This window comes from Callithrix jacchus, chromosome 5, assembly GCF_049354715.1.
Source record: "Callithrix jacchus isolate 240 chromosome 5, calJac240_pri, whole genome shotgun sequence".
NCBI classification, from domain to species: Eukaryota; Metazoa; Chordata; class Mammalia; order Primates; family Cebidae; genus Callithrix; species Callithrix jacchus.
In genome coordinates this window covers 84,648,151-84,667,875 of record NC_133506.1, presented here as the reverse complement: position 1 = coordinate 84,667,875, position 19,725 = coordinate 84,648,151, and the positions used below count along the sequence as shown (strand labels likewise).

General features: G+C 43.0%; 1 protein-coding gene across 2 annotated transcripts; it reads right to left on the bottom strand.

The window, feature by feature from the left end:
* Nucleotides 1-34: 34 nt before the first annotated feature.
* ZSWIM7 (zinc finger SWIM-type containing 7) lies at nucleotides 35-19,649 on the bottom strand. Of its 2 annotated transcripts, none has more exons than XM_035300233.3 (6): nucleotides 19,134-19,649; nucleotides 17,569-17,590; nucleotides 11,684-11,786; nucleotides 3,233-3,337; nucleotides 1,168-1,287; nucleotides 35-529 (listed from the first exon to the last, which is right to left on the bottom strand). In XM_035300233.3, the coding sequence occupies exons 1-5, from the start codon at nucleotides 19,264-19,266 to the stop codon at nucleotides 1,171-1,173; spliced, it is 480 nt and encodes a 159-aa protein (XP_035156124.2). In that variant the 5' UTR covers nucleotides 19,267-19,649; the 3' UTR covers nucleotides 35-529; nucleotides 1,168-1,170. The 2 variants fall into 2 exon arrangements, with proteins under 2 accessions (XP_035156124.2, XP_035156123.2); XM_035300232.3 differs by having other exon boundaries at nucleotides 19,460-19,649.
* Nucleotides 19,650-19,725: the final 76 nt, after the last annotated feature.

Genomic DNA, 19,725 nt, shown 5'->3' with positions numbered 1-19,725 from the left:
GCTGGAAAAAAAAGTAAGTTATACTGAGTCCAAGTTTTCCGAGTAGCAGAAAAGTCTTGATAGATTTTATTTGTCACACTTTAACAAAACGAAAAACATCTGCCAACCACAGAACATTACAACATCTGGGCCCTGGGCTTTTCACCCAGCATTTATTCACTAGCACTTCATGTTCTGGGGGCAAAAGCATGGGCCTTTCTTAGGCTGTAAAATCACCAATATCATTTGTTTGTCCATTGCATCAATTCCTTCTGCTGTATCCCCGCAAGGATATTACATGCTTATGAAATGCTGCAGACAGGGAGTTCCTGTCCTTCTAGGATCCTCTTCTGGCTGTGGGCAGCTTTACCATAAGTTCTTGTCTTATGATGAAATTGATTTTATTTTCTTCTTCATGAATTCTTTTCTTTGCTCTCTCTTCTAATACTCTTGTTACCTATTTTGTCTTTTCTTCTTCAGACTGAAAATCCCTGGTAGTACCTGTAGTTTCCTTCTAGGACAGGATTTTTCATCTGGTCCTTCATTTGCCCTGTTACAAAGATCAGAAATGCACGCAGAGTGAAACCAGTTCTTCCCTTGATCTTGATACTACCTCTCAAACAATACAGCCTACTTAAGCTGTTTTGCTACCAATATCACAGATATTTGAAGCTTACAGAAACCAGAACCGCTAAGTCTTTTCATACCTGCTGCTGTTTAGCCACATCTCTGCTATGATCTACAGTTGATGCTCAATAGTTTTCTGGACATAAGGAAAAGAACTACCTACTCATCTCAACTTCATCTTACTCTGTTTAGCCCACCATTCCAACTTTTTAAAAATTACTACTAATTCAGTTACTTAAGACTAAATAATGTGGACACAACATGATATTAAGCTTTATTTGAATTTAAAATCTTGATTCCATCGGGGACATTTTTTACCCAAGTGCCTCAGAGACTGGCTTAGGTTTTTCTTGAGAAGTCTGCACAGGGCTTATAACCATATGCAAACCCTCCACAGCCCACGGCTCCAACCCAGAGCACCTCCTGCAGTCACAGAGGGAAAAGGGACAGTAACAAGAAGTCTCTGAAGATGTATTTCACCTCTTTTCCATGTGAATCATGACATATTAAATGCATTTCTTGACAGGACTATATTTTGAAAGAATGATGCTCAATCTGTACCTTTTATGGTTCTTGTTTCTTCTCCATCAATAATATGTCAGTCAACTGCTTGTCGGAGACACTTAGCTGCTGACAGGTCCTCATAACCTGACTAAGGTAAACTGCCAGGAGATGCTTGCACTGAAATATAAAACACACACACCTATTAGAAACAGGCAGGCCGGGCGCGGTGGCTCATGCATGTAATCCCAGCACTTTGGGAGGCCGAGGCGGGTGGATCACGAGGTCAAGAGATTGAGACCATCCTGGTCAACATGGTGAAACCCCGTCTCTACTAAAAATACAAAAATTAGCTGGGCATGGTGGTGCATGCCTGTAATCCCAGCTACTCAGGAGGCTGAGGCAGGAGAATCGCCTGAACCCAGGAGGCAGAGGTTGCAGTGAGCCGAGATTGTGCCATTGCACTCCAGCCGGTAACAAGAGCGAAACTCTGTCTCAAAAAAAAAAAAGGAAAGAAGGAAAAGAAAGAAACAGGCAGAGCTGGGGATGGCCAGTCTAACCAAGATTTCTCATTACCATCTTACTTGGCAGGAAAGAACTAGGACACACACATTACGGGGTCTCTAGCTGATTGTCTAAAAAGTGCAGACAGACTTGGTATGGTGGCTCACACCTGTAATCCCATCACTCTGGGAAGCCAAGGTGGGCAGATCACTTGAGGTCAGGAGTTCAAGACCAGCCTGGCCGACAAAGCAAAACCCGGTCTCTACCAAAAATACAAAAATTAGCTGGGTGTGGTGGCGCACACCTGTAATTACACCTACTAGGGAGGCTGAGGCATGAGAATCACTTGAACCCAGGAGGTGGACGTTGCAGTGAGCTGAGATCATGCTACTGCACTACAGCCTGGGTGACAGAGCCAGACTCCGTCTCAAAAAAATAAATAAAAACTGCAGATAAAGATGGTGAGACAAGCGTATTCTCTTTAGAAATCAGAGTGGACAAAGACTTCTTTTACCTGCTGCTTTGGGAAACGGCTTAGATATATCGGGCACAGGGTATGTAACCCATGGTGAAAACCAAGACTAGCTCTGCTCCTCACTTTAGTCCTAAGTTATCTTTTTTCCTTGCCTTCAGAAAGCTGTCACAGCAATGTTTTAACATTCCTTGGGGCACTATGCTGTTAAGTGCTTCTCATAAAGTATCTCACTTAAATCTGACAGCTACCCTAGGAAGACAGGTATTATAACCACATGCTCATCAGAGTCTATAGGCTACTCTCTTAACTACTGTGCTATACTTCTAGGGTTGGGAGGGCAGGGAATAGCAGCAAAACTCTCATATATATTGGCCTGTACACACCTCTGGGGAGAGGACTATGTTGAATCTGATGTCAGAGAAAGCAGCTTTAGATCTTGAAGGGGCCCTGGTTCAATCCTGTCACTGGCAGGTGAAATAAACTTACAGCACATCAGTTATGAATGTGGCCTCTTGTACAATGGTGTACCCAACTTGCCACCCAGGTCCGAAGATGTTTAAGAAGTTAACAGTGTAAAAGAAAGGGGAAGAACGGAGTGGATACCATTATTTTCTTCTTTGGCAAGACTTAAAAATAAATGCCTGCTTTCAGGAAGGTAGCGTTTTCCCCTTTGGAATAAGGTGTGTGTGAATATGTCCTGTTTCTGCTTCATGCACTGGACTCTGATGAAATTGGCAAAGGCTTAAGGGAATAGGGGAAGGTACTTATATGCCATGTGAAGGTCAAGTGTGGTGCCACGCTGTCTTACAGTTAATGTGAAGAGACTGCCAACATCAAATTTAGTTCACATTTTCATTGGGCCATCTAATTCCCCAATGCCCACTTCTGGGATTCCCTTTTTGTCCTTCTCAAAGCTTCACTCATGATCCTTTAAATAAAAATTCAGGAAATTGATGTAGTTCTAAAAATATATTGCATTTGGGAGGCTAAACCCCTAAGAAATGACTAACTGAAGTCAAGGACAAAAAACTACTATCTGTTTCAACAAGTAGTAAGATTCCCATTTTATAGAATAGTTAAACCACAAAGTAAGGATGATTTCTCTCTACATTCAATTACAGTGGGAAGAGCCTTCCCCATCCTCACCAGGATGCTGTCACTCTTCCGTAGCACCTTGAAGGCAAATGCAGGACATGAACAGTAATGACAAGAAGCCAAACATGTGTATGTTTTCCCAGAACTTCCAAGTACCTAGGAAGAAAAGGATAGATGGGATCAGACCTCAGAAGATGTGCTGGAAAAACCACCTCTTTCCCTTTTTATCTATTTAAAGACCCAGAGTTGCTCTGCAAATTGCACTGAGAAGAACTGCAGTTAATGTTTTACATAAAAGAGGAAGCAATGGGCCGGGTGCGATGGCTCATGCCTGTAATCCCAGCACTTTGAGAGGCCAAGGCAGGTGGATCACGAGGTCAATAGATCGAGACCATCCTGGTTAACATGGTGAAACCCCGTCTCTACTAAAAATACAAAAATTAGCTGCCTAATTTTTGTATTTTTAGTAGTGGTGGCGCCTGTAGTCCCAGCTACTTGGGAGGCTGAGGCAGGAGAATTGCTTGAACCCAGGAGGTGGAGGTTGTGGTGAGCTGAGATCGTGCAATTGAACTCCACCCTGGGTAACAAGAGCAAGACTCCATCTCAAAAAAAAAAAAAAAATAAGAGGAAGCAACTTCTCTTCCCTTCAGTGTGCAGTTAGGACTTCATAAAGAAATTGAAGAGGTTGGGCGCGGTGGCTCACGCCTGTAATCCCAGCACTTTGGGAGGCCGAGGCGACTGGATCATGAGGTCAAGAGATCAAGACCATCCTGGTCAACATGGTGAAACCCTGTCTCTACTAAAAATACAAAAAATTAGCTGGGCATGGTGGCACGTGCCTGTAGTCCCAGCTACTCAGGAGGCTGAGGCAGGAGAATTGCCTGAATCCAGGAGGCGGAGGTTGCAGTGAGCCGAGATCGCGCCATTGCACTCCAGCTTGGGTAACAAGAGCGAAACTCCGTCTCAAAAAAAAAAAAGAAATTGAAGAGTATCAGGTTAGTTCAAGTTTCTGTGCCTAGTGATTCACAGGGCCCACTCTATGGGCTGACTGTAATTAGAAGGAAGTGGAGGGGAAATCTCTCATCTACATTTTATTGTGGGGGTTCTTAACCTTTGGTATTTTGCCACAGGTGTGTATATTTCTAAAGCTTCCTACATATCTAAAGACAGAGTAAAAACAGGTAAAAGGTCAGTAGCAGGGCAGGAGTAAGATACGTCTGAAGCTGGGTGTGGTTCATGTGTGTAATCCCAGCACTTTGGGAGGCTGAGGTGGGAGGATCACTTGAGTCCCAGAGTTCGAGACCAGCCTGGGCAACATGGTTAGCCCTTGTCTCTATAAAAATTGTTTTTAGCCGCGCGTGGTGGCTCATGCCTATAATCCCAGCACTTTGGGAGGCCGAGACGGGTGGATCACAAGGTCAAGAGATCGAGACCATCCTGGTCAACATGGTGAAACCCCGTCTCTACTAAAAATACAAAAATTAGCTGGGCATGGTGGCACATGCCTGTAGTCCCAGCTACTCAGGAGGCTGAGGCAAGAGAATTGCTTGAACCCAGGAGATGGGAGGTTGCAGTGAGCTGAGATTGCGCCATTGCACTCTAGCAACTGGGTAAAAAGAGCGAAACTCCGTCTCAGAAAAAAAAAAATTGTTTTTAAAAGCCAGGAGTGGTGGCACATGCCAGTAGTCACAGCTACTTGGGAGGCTGAGGCAGGAGGAATGATTGAGCCTGGGAGGTCAAGGCTGTGATTGCACCACTGTACTGCAGCCTGGGTGATAAAGTGAGACCCATCAAAAAAAAAAAAAAAAAGATAGGTCACAGAAGAAAAGAAGAAAGTGGGAAGAGCTTTTGAAAAGCATTTGAGAGCATGAGAACAGAGAGAATAAATAAAGCAAAGAACCTTGCAAAAGGAATGACTCAGCTGTTCAGAATGGAGGTCTCAGGAAAAGAGGCAAGCCCAGATCTGCCTACTCATCTAGCAGGATGGAAGGGGGACACTGATATATAGTGGGTTGGTAAGAGGCCCAGTCTAATAGTCTTGGTGGCAGTCAAGAGAAGCAAAAAGGAGAGGTACAGGAAAAAAAATACAATTGTATTATTATTGCACAAATTTGTTGGAGAAATCATTCATTTAAGTCTCTACCACCAAGCAGCCAAAAACTTTTTGTTGAGGTCTTCATTCCTAGAGTTAACTTCCAAACTGGAGTCATAAGATTTATTATTGGTATTTGAGGGAAGCAGAAATATCCTAAGGGTGATTTTATAATAAACTGCCACTTAGGAATTTGCCACAGGGCCTTCAAAGCACTTTTAGGCTCTCCGGTGGCAATCTAAATGAAAAAGCAAGAACTTTTATTTTTTTATTACAATATTAGCACTCCTAGGATTCTTTAATCGTTCCTACCCGCAGAGAATAAAGCTACAGGTAAGGTTTTACGGCAAGAACAAACAGCAGATTCCAGTGCTGTGTTTGTCACGTTTTCAGTGGTTCAATTAATGCAGTTATCTCCATACAGTTTCTATTAACTTTTTATTTCTTTAAGACAAGGTCTTGCTCTGTCATCCAAGCTGCAGTGCAGTGGTATGATCATAGCTCACTGCAGTATTGAATTGCTTGGCTAAAGTGATCCTCCCACCTCAGCCTCCTGAGTAGCTAGGAGTACTGGTGTGTGCCACCACACTATGCTAATTTAAAAAGATTCTGTAGAGATGGGGTCTTGCAATGTTGTCCAGCTTGAACTGCTGGGCTTAAGTGATCCTCCCACCTTGGCCTCCCAGAGTGGGGATTACAGGCATGAGCTACCATACCCAGCCTCAGTATGTTTTTTTGATGCAGTTAGAATTCCTTGGGGGTTTTTAGGTTACCAGAAATGGCCAATGATTAGGTAAGAAGATGCCTACTGAACCCATTCAAGATTTCATCAAGCCGGGCACGGTGGCTCATGTCTGTAATCCCAGGACTTAGAGAGGCCAAGGTGGGCAGATCACGAGGTCAGGAGTTCGAGACCAGCCTGGTCAATATAGTGAAACCCTGTCTCTACTAAAAATACAAAAATTAGCTGGGAGTGGTGGTGGGCACCTATAGTCCCAGCTACTCAGGAGGCTGAGACAGGAGAATCATTTGAACCCAGGAGGCGGAGGATGCAGTGAGCTGAGATTGTGCCATTGTACTCCAGGCTGGGTGACAGAGACTCTGTCTCAAAAAAAAAAAAAAGATTTCAGCCCAGTTACAAATTAGGTGTTGAAAAACCACACCTTGCATATTACCTACTGCAAGGCTTGGACATGTTACAAACGTATCATCTAGACCACTCAGTATCAATGAAAAGAATTCCCTAGCATGTGTGGAAACTTAAACGAAGGAAGAGCATTAAAGCAGATTGTTTTACACAACATCCGGCAGTGACATGTAGAATTCTTTTTTCTTTTTTTGAGATGGAGTCTCACTTTGTTGCCCAGGCCGGAGTGCAGTGGTGTGATCTTGGCTCATTGCAACCTCCGCCTCCTGGGTTCAAGCAATTCTACCTCAGCCTCTTGAGTAGCTAGGATTACAGGCATGTGCCACCATGCCCGGATAACTTTTTTTTTTTTTCCCACCCCTAACTTTTGTATTTTTATAGAGTTAAGGTTTTGCCATGTTGGCCAGGCTGGTCTTGAACTCCTGACCTCAGGTGATCCACCCACCTCAGCCTCCCAAACTGCTAGGATTCCAGGTTTGAGTGAGCCACCACGCCCGGCCTATAATTCTTGGGTGTCCAAACTATTACCAATGAATAAACCTTTAGGTTTCTTCTCCCTTTAGTTACTCCTGCATCTCTTCTCTCTAGATTTAAACATAAGCAGGCAGAAGCCTCTGGGATTCTACACTGACTAGAATGATTCACTGCTTCCTTCTTATTGTGAGTCCCTCATCCATCATAATGCTCCCTGGATCATGCTAATAAATGTCTGGTGACTTGGGATGGGCAGAAATTCTACAGAGGTTTCCTTGCCTGAGCCTTTCAAGGGCTAAGACTCAAAGTAAAATGTTCAACTGCCTAAAGCAATAAATACTAAAAGAGGTTAAATTTTGTATTTGCTTTTTGCTTATCTGGCAGTGGACAGCTAATGAACCCAATTATCAGACAAAATCTGAGTTAGAAAATTTAGAACTGGAAACTGACCTTAAGGATAACATAATTCAATTCCTTTACCCTTCAGTGAGAAAACAACTTCCTCTTACAGGAATTGCTCCTAGTTTTCCTGCTCATGGTCTGGAATGTTTATCCCCAGAAGGAGAGAGCTTTTTAAAATAGGAACATGCTAAAAAGAGGATGCTCAGATCATGGCTGACTGGACTTGCAAGAACCTCACTTGGAGGTGGTTTCTACGGTGGTTCTACTGTGGTTTCAGTTAGGCTACAAGGAGACTTGACCCATTTAGATGGTCATCCATTCATGGGTAGTTTTATTTTATGACTGCTCCAAGCCTCTTAAGATACTTCACAGTGTCTTAGTTATTGTTCCCTGAGTTTGGTGCTTCTCTCTGAAAATAGGATTACACATTCTCGTCCTGTTAAATACAGGCTGGCCATGTGATCTGCTTTAGTAAAATCTGAGTAGCCAAGCAGAAAAATGTTAAAAACTGTGTCCATGTCCTCTTTTTTCTGTTTGAGATTTACAATGTTCCAGATATGAGCTGCTTCACCAGCTGTAATCCCTGAATGAAGATGTTCTGGACAGAGAGCTACAACTGGCTCCTGATGGATACAGAGCATGAATGAGATATAAAACTTTGTTTTTGGCTGGGCGTGGTGGCTCACGCCTATAATCCCAGCACTCTGGGAGGCAGAGGCAGGTGGACCACATGAGGTCAGAAGTTTGAGACCAATCTGGCAAAAACGGTGAAACCCTGTCTCTACTAAAAATAAAATTTAAAACATTGCTGGGCATGGTGGCGCATGCCTGTAATTCCAGCTACCTGGGAAGCTGAGGTAGGAGAATCGCTTGAACCGAGGAGATGTAGGTTGCAATGAGCTATGATCGTGCCACTGCACTCCAGCCTGGGTGACAAGAGCAAACCTCCGTCTCAAAAAAAAATAAAACAAAACAAAAATAACTTTATTTTTGTGAGCCTTTCAGATCTGGGGTCACTGCCACCACAGCATAACTTAGCCTCTCCTGACTTGAAATATCCCCCTTCCTAAGTGAACAAAAAAAGTATAAAAAGTGGCCAGGTGTGGCCTGGACTGTTAATACCAGCATTAATATCTGTTAATCCCAGCATTTTAGAAAGCAAAGGTGGTGGATCACCTGAGGTCAGGAGTTCCAAACCAGCCTGGCCACTTCTACTAAGAATACAAAAATTAGCCGGGCATGGTGGTCCACACCTGAAATCCCAGCTACTCAGGAGGCTGAGGCAGGAGAATCACTTGAAACCAGGAGGCAGAGGTTGCAGTGAGCTGAGATGGTGCTGCTGCACTCCAGTCTGGGCAACAGAATAAGATTCTGTCTCAAAAAAAAAAAAAAAAAAGGTACAAAAAGCAACTCAGGTGTCAGCAACATAATGATGACTTTAGAATTATTTCACATTACATTTGGAGAACACTAAGAATATTAGAGTTGACCTATGGAATAAAGATTGACCTATGAAAAGATAATTAGTTGGACATTGAGGCAGTATGTGACTCAACTTTTATAATCTCATACAACTCCTGAATTCAGCCAAATTTTTACTATATGACCATACAATGCAACGATTAAGGTTAATTTGAAGATATATAAGATTTCTACAGCCTCATTTAATTCAAAGTCCAAGATGATGGCCACAATTCTTAGAAGTTAGCATTTCATTATTCATAAACCAATTTAATATATACCAGATGGGAAAAACAAAAACTAAACAAGTGACTTAAACAAGTCACTGTTGACCACCGGGAGGAACAAAAAGTCAACAGTAATTTAAGTATTTCAAACAAAAGTCTGCTTGCCCAGGTCAAGTGTTGTGCCCATAACGGAACCAAGATCGAAAATTCAGAACTAAAAGCACTGGGAAAACCAAAAATAAAAACACCAGGAAAAGAGGACAGACACACCTCCTCAGGTACAAACTGCAAGTTCAGTGACTGATTATTAATCTCTAAGTTCACCATGAGAAAATTCATCTAATAGGTGGTCTCTTTTGAGTAAGAAAATACCATCCAAAAGTTTTAACCACAGCAACCAATGCTAATTACCACATTTTCCTTAATGCAGAAATGCATAAAGATTTTACCAGATCAGCGTGAGGAAGGGCAAGTTAATTCACTAAGCGAAGGCATCTATCTGCCCAAGCAGGCTTTGCTCAAGCCATTTACTCCCTAAGAATTGACATGGCCTTTTAATGAGAGTTAACTGATATGGTCTCAGCTCTGAGAAATTCACAGTAAATAAACCAGAATTCAAACTCTGAAAAATTTACCCTTTTCTGGTCTCAGTAAGGCCTGGATTACATACAAGAGCTGACAAAATTTTGCACACCACTGCCAGTATTTTCTTTTCATTCATGATTTACTTCCATCAATCCAGCTGCACTTACCCTGTGTCTCATATAGCTAAAATGGGGTGGGGTTGTGCAGGGAGAAGGGTCAGGTGGTTGGAGTCTGGCTCCCTCTTTATATGATCTTTATTCATGTCTCATAAGACAGGCAATGTGGGGTAACCAGAGGTGACTGTTACTTTACTCTTCTGCATTTCCGTTTCCTGCAAAAGAAATACCTTGCTGGGTTTTTGCAGAGATGGGTCTTACTACGTTGCCCAGGCCAACAGAGGGCTGAGATTACAGGCATGAGCCACCAAGCCGGGCCCATGAGCAGACTTCTGCACAATGCTTTTAGGTAAAGCCAGTAGGATTTTATTTTATTTTCTAATTTTTTGAGACAAGAGTTCTGCTCTTGTTCCCCAAGCTGTAGTGCAATGGTGTGATCTCGGCTCACTGCAACCTCTGCCTCCCAGGTTCAAGCAATTCTCCTGCCTCAGCCTTCTGAGTAGCTGGGATTATAGGCATGGGCCACTATGCCTGGCTAATTTTTTGTATTTTTAGTAGAAACAGGGTTTCATTATGTTAGCTAGGCTGGTCTCAAACTCCTGACCTCAGGTGATCCTCCCACCTCAACCTCCTGAAGTGCTGGGATTACAGGCATGAGCCACCACGCCCGGCCATCTTAATTACAAAAATGTCTGAGGATTCTGTTAAGTGTAGCTATGCTAAGCGAAATAAGCCAGGTATAGAATGACAAATACCAGATGATCTCACTTATATATGGAATCTACAAAAAGCTGAATTCATAGGCTGGGTGCAATGGCTCATGCCAGTAATCCCAGAACTTTGGGAGGCTGAGGAGGGAGGACTGCTTGAGGCCAGGAGTTCAAGACCAGCCTGGACAACATAGTGAGACCCTGTCTTTGTTTAAAACAAACAAACGCGGGAGGCTGAGGCAGGAGAATTGCTTGAGCCCAGGAGTCAGAGGGTGCAGTGAGTCAAGATTGGGCCACTGCACTCCAGCCTGATGCCTGGTGACAGAGCGAGACTCTGTCTCCAAAAAAACAAAAAAGTTGACTCATAGAAGAAGAAAGAACAGTGGTTACCAGGGGCCTTGGGGTTGGCAAGGAAGATAGGGAGATATTGGTCAAAGGGTACAAATTTCAGTTAGACAGGAGAAGTAAGTTCAGGATAACCATGGTACAATATGGTGACTATAAACAACATATTAGCGAGGGGTGGTGCTCATGCCTGTACTTTGAGAGGCCAAGGTGGGAGGATCGCTTGAGCCTAGGAGTTTGAGACCAGCCTGGTGAGACTTTATCTCTCTAAAAACAAAGAAATAAAAAGACTGAAGTATTGTATACTTGAAAATTGCTAAGATAGTGGATTTTAAGTGTTCTTACCACAAAAAATAAGTATGTAAGGTACTGGATATGTTAATTAATTTGATTCAGTTATTCTATAAGGTATCCATATATCAAAACATCATGTTATATGCCATGAATAAAGACAATTTCTATCAAAGTAAATAAAATTTTTAAAAAATTACCAATTTGTTAATTTTACCAAGTTAGGTCAAAAACTTTTTAACAGTCCAGGAATTTTTTTTTTTTTTTGAGACAGTCTCCTCTGTGACAAGGCTGGAGTGAAGTGGCCCAATTAGTGGCCTGATCTCCGCTCACTACAACCTCTGCCTCCCAAGTTCAAGCGATTCTCCTGCCTCAGCCTCCTGAGTAGCCGGGACTATAGGTTTGTGCCACCAGCCTGGCTAATTTGTGTATTTTTAGTAGGGACGGGGTTTCACCATGTTGGCCAGGATGGTCTTGATCTCTTGACCTGCCTGCCTCAGCCTCCCAAATGCTGGGATTACAGGCATGAGCCACCGTGCCCCGCCCAGTCCAGGAAATGATTTAAAGCTGGTCACCAGCTTCCACAAAGATGAAGAAAATATTTTGTCCTCAGGGATTTCTGTAGGGATCACCCCCATCTCTAGACTTCTACCTGGTAAACACGCCTTCCACTGGGTGATGCGATTAAGGTGATGGATTGTCGATCAACTAGGTCCAAAGCCTGGGTGGCTGATGAGCCAAAGAGAAACTTCAGCCTGCGAAATAAAAAGGCTTCAGATTAGAAGGTCTGATACTCAAAGTCATCTCAGTGACTTGACCCAAAGGATCACTAGCCTTAGCATTTTTAAAAAATTCATTTCATTTGGAAGAAAGGAAAATAATACAGCAACTCACTCACTCATTCCCCAGAATTATTATCATCTTGTGTACTTATTTCAGATATTCTTGTATTATGTTTAATAAAGGAAGGTACTCCCTTTATCACTGTTGGTGATAAAGAAGCCCTGTTTACGCTTCTTTTAGTGCTTCCTGTACTTCTTCCTACCTCCCCCTTGCCTATGAGGCAACCACATGCATTTGTTGGTTTTCTTCCTGTTAATGTGTTCATTTTATTAAATATTATACATAGTACATATGCACACATACATAACAAACAAATGTGCATATATGTACACATATACATATGGTATTGTTTTAAAACATAAAAGGTATATTGTAGGTTCTTTTTGCTGTTTTTGAAATGGCTCATTAAAAAGTAAATGAAAATTAAAAATACTGTAGACTTATTTTGGCAACTTGCATTTTTCTACTCAATGCATTTTTGAAAATGAAGCATGTTGACATACATATATTTTTACTTTAGTTTTGAATAATATTCCATTACATGTACACACTGAATTTTATCTGAGTACCCTATGTATGGACATTCTGTTTCCATTTTATACTATTATAAATAATACTCAATTATCCCCATATGTTGTCTCTTGGCATACATCTCTTGAAAATCCTCCTTTAGTTTATGTAACTAAAGGATATGTTCATTTTTCAACTTTAATAGGTATTTTGGGCCAGGCATGGTGGCTTATGTATGTAATCCCAGCATTTTGGAAGGCTGAAACAGGAGGAGTGCTTGAGTTCAGGAGTTCGAGACCATTCTGAGCAATGCAGTGACAGCCCATCTGTCAAGAAAAAAAAAATTAAAACACACAAAAAAGTGAAAATGGCACCCCCACCAACACTGAATGAGATTTCTATTTTCACCATGTCCCCACTAACACCGGTATTATCAAGCTTTTTTATGTTTGCCCGTCGGAAAACATTAAATGTATACTTTTTGGATTAGTACTAAGGTTATCCAACTGTTAAACGATATAAAGGAAAAAATTCTGATATATCGAAAAATTCTTACAATATTAGGTGAGAAAGGTAGGAGACAAAATTATATTTTAGCTAGTCTCAAGCATGTTAACTTTTTTAAAGGAAATCTACAATTATGTCAAAATTAAAAGTTTAATTTTTTTTTTTTTTGAGATGGAATCTCACTCTGTTGCCCAGGCTGGGGTGGAATGGCACAATCTCAGCTCACTGCAACCTTTACTTCCTGGGTTCAAGCGTCTCCTGCTTCAGCCTCCTGAGTAGCTGGGATTACAGGTGCACAACACCATGCCTGAGTAATTTTTGTATTTTTTAGTGGAGATGAGGTTTCACCATGTTGGCCAGGCTGGTCTTGAACTCCTGACCTCAGGTAATCCCCCTTCTCAGCCCCCCAAGGTGTTGGGATTACAGGTGTGAGCCACTGAACCCGGCCTTTTTTTTGAGGCAAGGTTTCTCTCTGTCATCCAGGCAGGCTAGCTTGCAGTGGTGCAATCATGGGTCACTGCAGCCTAAACCTCCAGGCTCAAGTGATGCTCCCACCTAAGCCTCCCTAGCAGCTGGGACTACAGGTACATGCCACCACACCCAGCTAATGTTTTTTATTTTGTAGACTAAAGTACAATGTCAAATGTCAAAATTAAAAGTTTATTTTTTTTTTTGACATGATTTTTACTGTGTTGCCCATGCTGGAGTGGACTGACACGATCCTGGCTCACTTCAACCTTCGCCTCCTGGGTTCAAGCTGTTCTGCCTCAGCCTCCAGAGTAGCAAGGATTACAGGCCTGCAACACCATGCCTGGGTAATTTTTAAAAGATTTAGCTACTTGGGAGGCTGAGGCAGGAGAATCACTTGAACCCAAGAGGCAGAGGTTGCAATGAGCAGAGACTGTACCACTGTACTCCAGCCTGGGCGACAGAGTGAGACTCTGTCTCAAAACAAAACAAAACCCCAAACTTGTAAAAAAAAAAAAAACTTTTGTAGAGACTACAGGTGTGCGCCACCATGCCCAGCTAATTTTTGTAATTTTAGTAGGGATGAGGTTGCACCATATCGGCCAGGCTAGTCTTGAACTCTGGACCTCGTGATCCGCCCACCCCAGCTACCCAAAGTGCTGGAATTACATACGTGAGTCATTGCACCTGGTCTAAGTGTGGGTTATTTTTATAAACTGGAAAATAAAATGGCATAGTTAAACTCAAATGGAAAAGTTAATGTTTTAAAGAACTTATATGACTTGACACAAAGTAAGACAAACCTAGTAATGCTTTAGGCTTAAAACGTCCAAATTCTTATTTCATTTTCCAACAAACCAGCCACATATACAACACACTATTGGGGGGATTAGAAAAGAGTGCTTTGAATTCTTAAACATATTAAAATTTAGTTTACAAAATAACAAAATACAAAAAAATAATAAAATAAAATTTGGTGGGAACCTTACCAATCAATCATAGCAGTTACCTTTAAGAATTTTTTTAAGGCCAGGTAGAGTGGCTCACACCTGTAATTCCAGCACTTTGGGAGGCCAAGGTGAGTGGATCATGAGGTCAGGAGATCAAGACCAGCCTGGCCAATGTGGTAAAACCCCGTCTCTACTAAAAAATACAAAAATTAGCCAGGTGTGGTGGCAAGTTCCTGTGGTCCCAGCTACTCAGGAGGTTGAGATAGGAGAATTGCTGGATCCTGGGAGGCAGAGGTTGCAGTGAGCCAGATCACACCACTGTATTCCAGCCTGGGCAACAGAGCGAGACAAAAAAAAAAAACAAAGAAAATTTTTAACCTGCTCTGCCCACTTTATGACCTATTCTGAATATCTCTTGAATGCATTAAAAATTTTTCCAGAAAAAAAATTTTCCATATCACTTTTTTTCACTTTTAATGGTTACAAAGAACTCTACTGTAAAGATGAATCATTTTTATTCTCCTCAAACTCCATAAATTATTAGATTGTTTCTAGGTTGTATTGCTACCATAAACAATATTGGATGACTATCCTCACTGTAAAATCTTTATGAACGTCCATAATTACTTCCTGGGTATATGTTCTTCTACATAGAATTTCTGGGTCAAAGAATATGTCTGTTATCCTGAATTTTCATTCCTGCCAGCAGGGTATAAACGATCCCTTTCCCAATATTTGTGTCAACTTCTTTTCTATGGTCACTAATTTTCTAGATGAAAAGTTACATTATTTTAATTTGTATTTTTGTGGTCACTAGTAAGATTTACCTTTTTCCTCCCAAAGTATTTGGCTATTTGCATCTTTTATTCTTTGCCCTTTCTTTTTTTTAAAAAGTAGTACATTTTTTCCAGTAATATATAATTCTTATTAAAAATTTAAGAAATACACAGCCAGGTGCAGTGGCTCACGTCTGTAATCCCAGGATTTTGGGAAGCTGAGGCAGGCAGATCACTTGAGGTCGGGAGTTCAAGACCAGCCTGACCAACATGGAGAAACCCTGTCTCTATTAAAAATACAAAAATAGCTGTGCGTGGTGGTACACGCCTGTAATCCCAGCTACTTAGAAGGTTGAGGCAGGCGAATTGCTTGAACCCGGGAGGCAGAGGTTGCAGTGAGCTGAGACTGTGCCATTGCACTCCAGCTTGGGAAAACTGAGGGAAACTCCGTCCCTCTTTATTTCAGAAATACAGTATTTTATTTCTGTATTTAAGAAATACAGAAAAGGTTAAGGCCCTTCCCTCAATTCAACCTCCTTCCTTGCCCAAAGAAAAGACACTGGTAGAGCTTGGTATATATTCGTCAGAACTTTTATTTTTTTAGAGACAAGGTCTCACATCATCCAGGCTGGATTGTAGTGGCACAATCATAGCTCACTGCAGCCTCGAACTTCTTGGCTCAAGCAATCCTCCCAGGACTTTTTTGTTTGGAGACAGTCTTGCTCTGTCACCCAGGCTGGTGTACAATGGTGTGATTTTGGCTTACTGCAACCTCCACTCCCAGGTTCAAGTGATTCCTGCCTCAGCCCCCTGAGTAGCTGGGATTACAGGCGCCCACCACCATGCCCGGCTAATTTTTGTATTTTTAGTAGAGATGGGGTTTCACCATGTTGGTCAGGCTGGTCTCAAACTCCTGACCTCAGGTATCTACCCATGTCGGCCTCCCAAAGTGCTGGGGTTACAGGTGTGAGCCACTGAGCCTGGCCAGGACTTTTAAATATAAGTTACAACAGCAATTAAGTGTCACTTATTTCTAGGTAGCTTTCATTTTATCTCTGCATTCTTAAAATAACTGACCACTCTATTTTCTTTTCTCTTTTTTTTTGAGACAAAGCCTCACTCTGTCACCCAAGCTGGAGTGCAGTCGGATGATCTTGGTTCACTGCAACCTCCAACTCCCGGGTTCAAGCAATTCCCTGCCTCAGCCTCCCAGGTAATTGGGATTATAGGTGCCTGCCACTATGCCTGGCTAACTTTTGTATTTTTAGTAAAGACGGGGTTTCACCATCTTGGCCAGGCTGGTCTTGAACTCCTGACCTTGTGATCCACCCGCCTCAGCCTCCCAAAGTGCTGGGATTACAGGTGTAAGCCACCACACCTGGCCTCATTTAAGTAGTTGTGTCATCTGCAAATAATGATAATTGTCTTTCCTTGCAGATAGGTACACTTCTCATTTCTTTTTCATGTGTTAGCTTAATAATTACAATTTTTAAAACAATGTTAAATAAGAGTGGCAAATAGGACAATATTGTAATGCTTTGTACTGTCTGACATGGTGTGGTGTTGGTTATTCAATTCAGACAAATTTTTAAGAATCATGTCAAGAAAATATTGTTCCTAGTTTAGTAAGATTTTTTTTTTGAGACGGCTTTTCACTCATTTCCCAGGCTGAAGTGCAAGGGTGTGATCTTGGCTTACCGTAACCTCCACCTCCCGGGTTCAAAAATTCTCCTGCCTCAGCCTCCCGAGTACTTCAGGAGGGTGGGACTTCAGGTGGGTGCCACCATGCCCAGCTAATTTTTTTGTATTTTTAGTAGAGTCGAGGTTTCACCATATTAGCCTGGATGTTCTTGATCTCCTGACCTCGTGATCTGCCTACCTTGGCCTCCCAAAGTGCTGGGTTTACAGGTGTGAGCCACCATGCCTGGCCAGAATATTTTTTATTCTATTTTCTACTTTTTAAATTTTTTTTTGAGATGGAGTTTCACTCTTACCAAGGCTGGAGTGCAATGGCAATATCTCAGCAAGATATGCAACCTCCACCTCCCGGGTTTAAGCAATTCTCCTGCCTCAGCCTCACAAGTAGCTAAGATTACAGGTGTGTGTCACTATGCCCCGCTAATTTTGTATTTTAGTAGAGACAGGGTTTCACCATGTTGGTCAGGCTGGTCTTGAACTCTGGACCTCAAATGATCCACCTGCCTCGGCTTCTCAAAGTGCTGGGATTACAGGTGTAAGCCACAGCGCCTGGCGTTTTATTCTATTTTCAAATTTCTTTTGTAGAGATGGGGGGTGTCTCCCTATTTTGCTCAGGCTGGTGTAGAACTCCTGGGCTCCAGCGATCCTCCTGCCTTTGCTGGAATTACACGTGTGAGTTACTGTGCCTGGTAGTAAGAATATTTTTAAAAATCAAGAGTTGATGTTGAAAGGATTTTAACATTAATGGTTAAAAAAATATCAAACACAACAGTATATGTACTTACGATAACAGATATTCATCAGGAACTGTAAAATGAGAATGGAAAAAGTTAATTATGTTAAGCCAGTGACCACTGATGTAAAAATCTTAAAAAATACTAAAACCACAAACACTTCTATGTGTTATAGATAACTGAACCTATGCATCTAGTTTTAGTCCTTCCCCAAACCCCATTAAAACCATAATAAAAAGGCTTCTTCTTTTTTTTTTGAGACAGTCTTGCTCTGTTGCCCAGGCTGGAGTGCAATGGTGCAATCTCGGCTCACTCTAACTTCTGCCTCATGGGTTCAAGTCATTCTCCTGCCTCAGCCTCCCAGGTAGTTGGGACTACAGGCATGTACCACCAAACCTGGCTAATTGTTTTTGTATTTTTAGTAGAGATGAGGTTTTACCATGCTGACTGGGCTGGTCTTGAACTCCTGACCTCATGTGATCTGCTCACCTCAGCCTCCCAAAGTGCTGGGATTACAGGTGTGAGCTACCATTCTGGGCTGGATTTCTTTTTTAAAAGCATGAATTCCAAAGGATAAGAAAGACAGAGAGAAACAACAGCTATGGTACATTGGAAGCTGATAGAGTAAAAAATGATTTATAAGGCCTAAGAATACTGAATCCTAGGCTAGCAATGGGGGAAGTCAAGCACCAGCCTGAGTTACACTCCGAAATCCACCTCTTCCCTTCCCCAAACCCTAAGAAACTGGTGGTGGCACCAAACAGCTTCATTGGGGATGAAGCAGGGATATGAAAATAAGACTCTTTTTTCCCCCCCGCAAGGCAGAATCTCACTCTGTCGCCAGGTTGGAGTGCAGTGGTGTGATCTCAGCTCCCTGCAACCTCTGCCTCCTGGGTTCAAATGATTCTCTTGCCTCAGCCTCCCAAGAAGCTGGGATTACAGGCGCGCACCACCATGCCGGGCTAATTTTATCGTATGTTTAGTAGACATGGGGTTTCACCGTGTTAGCCAGGATGGTCTCGATCTCAGTTTCTTGAGTAGCTGAGATTACAAGCGCCCGCCGCCACGCCGAGCTAATTTTTTGTATTTTTAGTACAGATGAGGTTTCACCATGTTGGCCAGGCTGGTGTTGAACTCCTGACCTCAGGTGACCCACCTGCCTCGGCCTCCCAAATTGTTGGGATTACAGGCGTGAGCCACCGCACCGGGCCTACTTTCTAAACAAAGTGTATGAAAGCATTAACTTTAATGTTAACATCAGAATTTGAGAAAAAGTTTAGGCTGGGCGCAGTGGCTCAGGCCTATAATCCCAGCACTTTGGGAGGCCGAGGCGGGTGGATCACGAGGTCAAGAGCTCGAGACCATCTTGGTCAACATGGTGAAACCCCCGTCTCTACTAAAAATACAAAAATTAGCTGGGCATGGTGGTGCGTCCCTGTAGTCCCAACTACTCGGGTGGCTGAGACAGGAGAATTGCTTGAACCCAGAGGCCGAGATCGCGCCATTGCACTCCAGCCTGGGTAACAAGAGCGAAACTCCGCCTCAAAAAAAAAGAAAATTTAGTAACTCAAAATTTCGAGTAAAATAATACAGAACTCCACGTTTCTATCACTCACGGTAGGCTCCTGTCCCTTCCACCCCAGGGCAGGGACCCGTCTCAAGGACCCAGCCAGGTTTTGATACTTCAGTCCCCACTGGCCTGCTCGCTCCGACGGAGGGGCTCCTGTAACTGCGCTGTACCCTAAACATTTGCTGAATCGATTTGTCCTTTACTTGTTCCAATTTCGCTTTTTTTTTTTTTCAAGAACATAAGGTTTACAGAACCACACGCAGAAAAGGCAGGGTCAGGCCCGGACGCCCCGCCTTCTGCCTCCCGGCCCGGCGGTGCCCGGATGCCCGGCCTGAGCCCACGGCGCAGCCACATACAACCTCCGTCCCGTACTTCGCGCACTCTCCTGCACCGCCGCGGCCATTTCGCTCAAGAGCTCCTCCACGACCGCCGGCAACACAACGGCCATCGCTCCGCAGGACACACCGTCCTCAACAGGCAGACCGCAACAAAGCGCCAGCGGACAGCGCCGACATGCGGAGTATCCCGGCCGCTCGCCCACCGGGGCCCGGCGAGACCGAGTGACGTCGGCGTGCGTCATCGCGCGTGCGGACGCAACGATGTCTTGCTCAGTCGTTATGGTTCGGCCAATCCGGAGG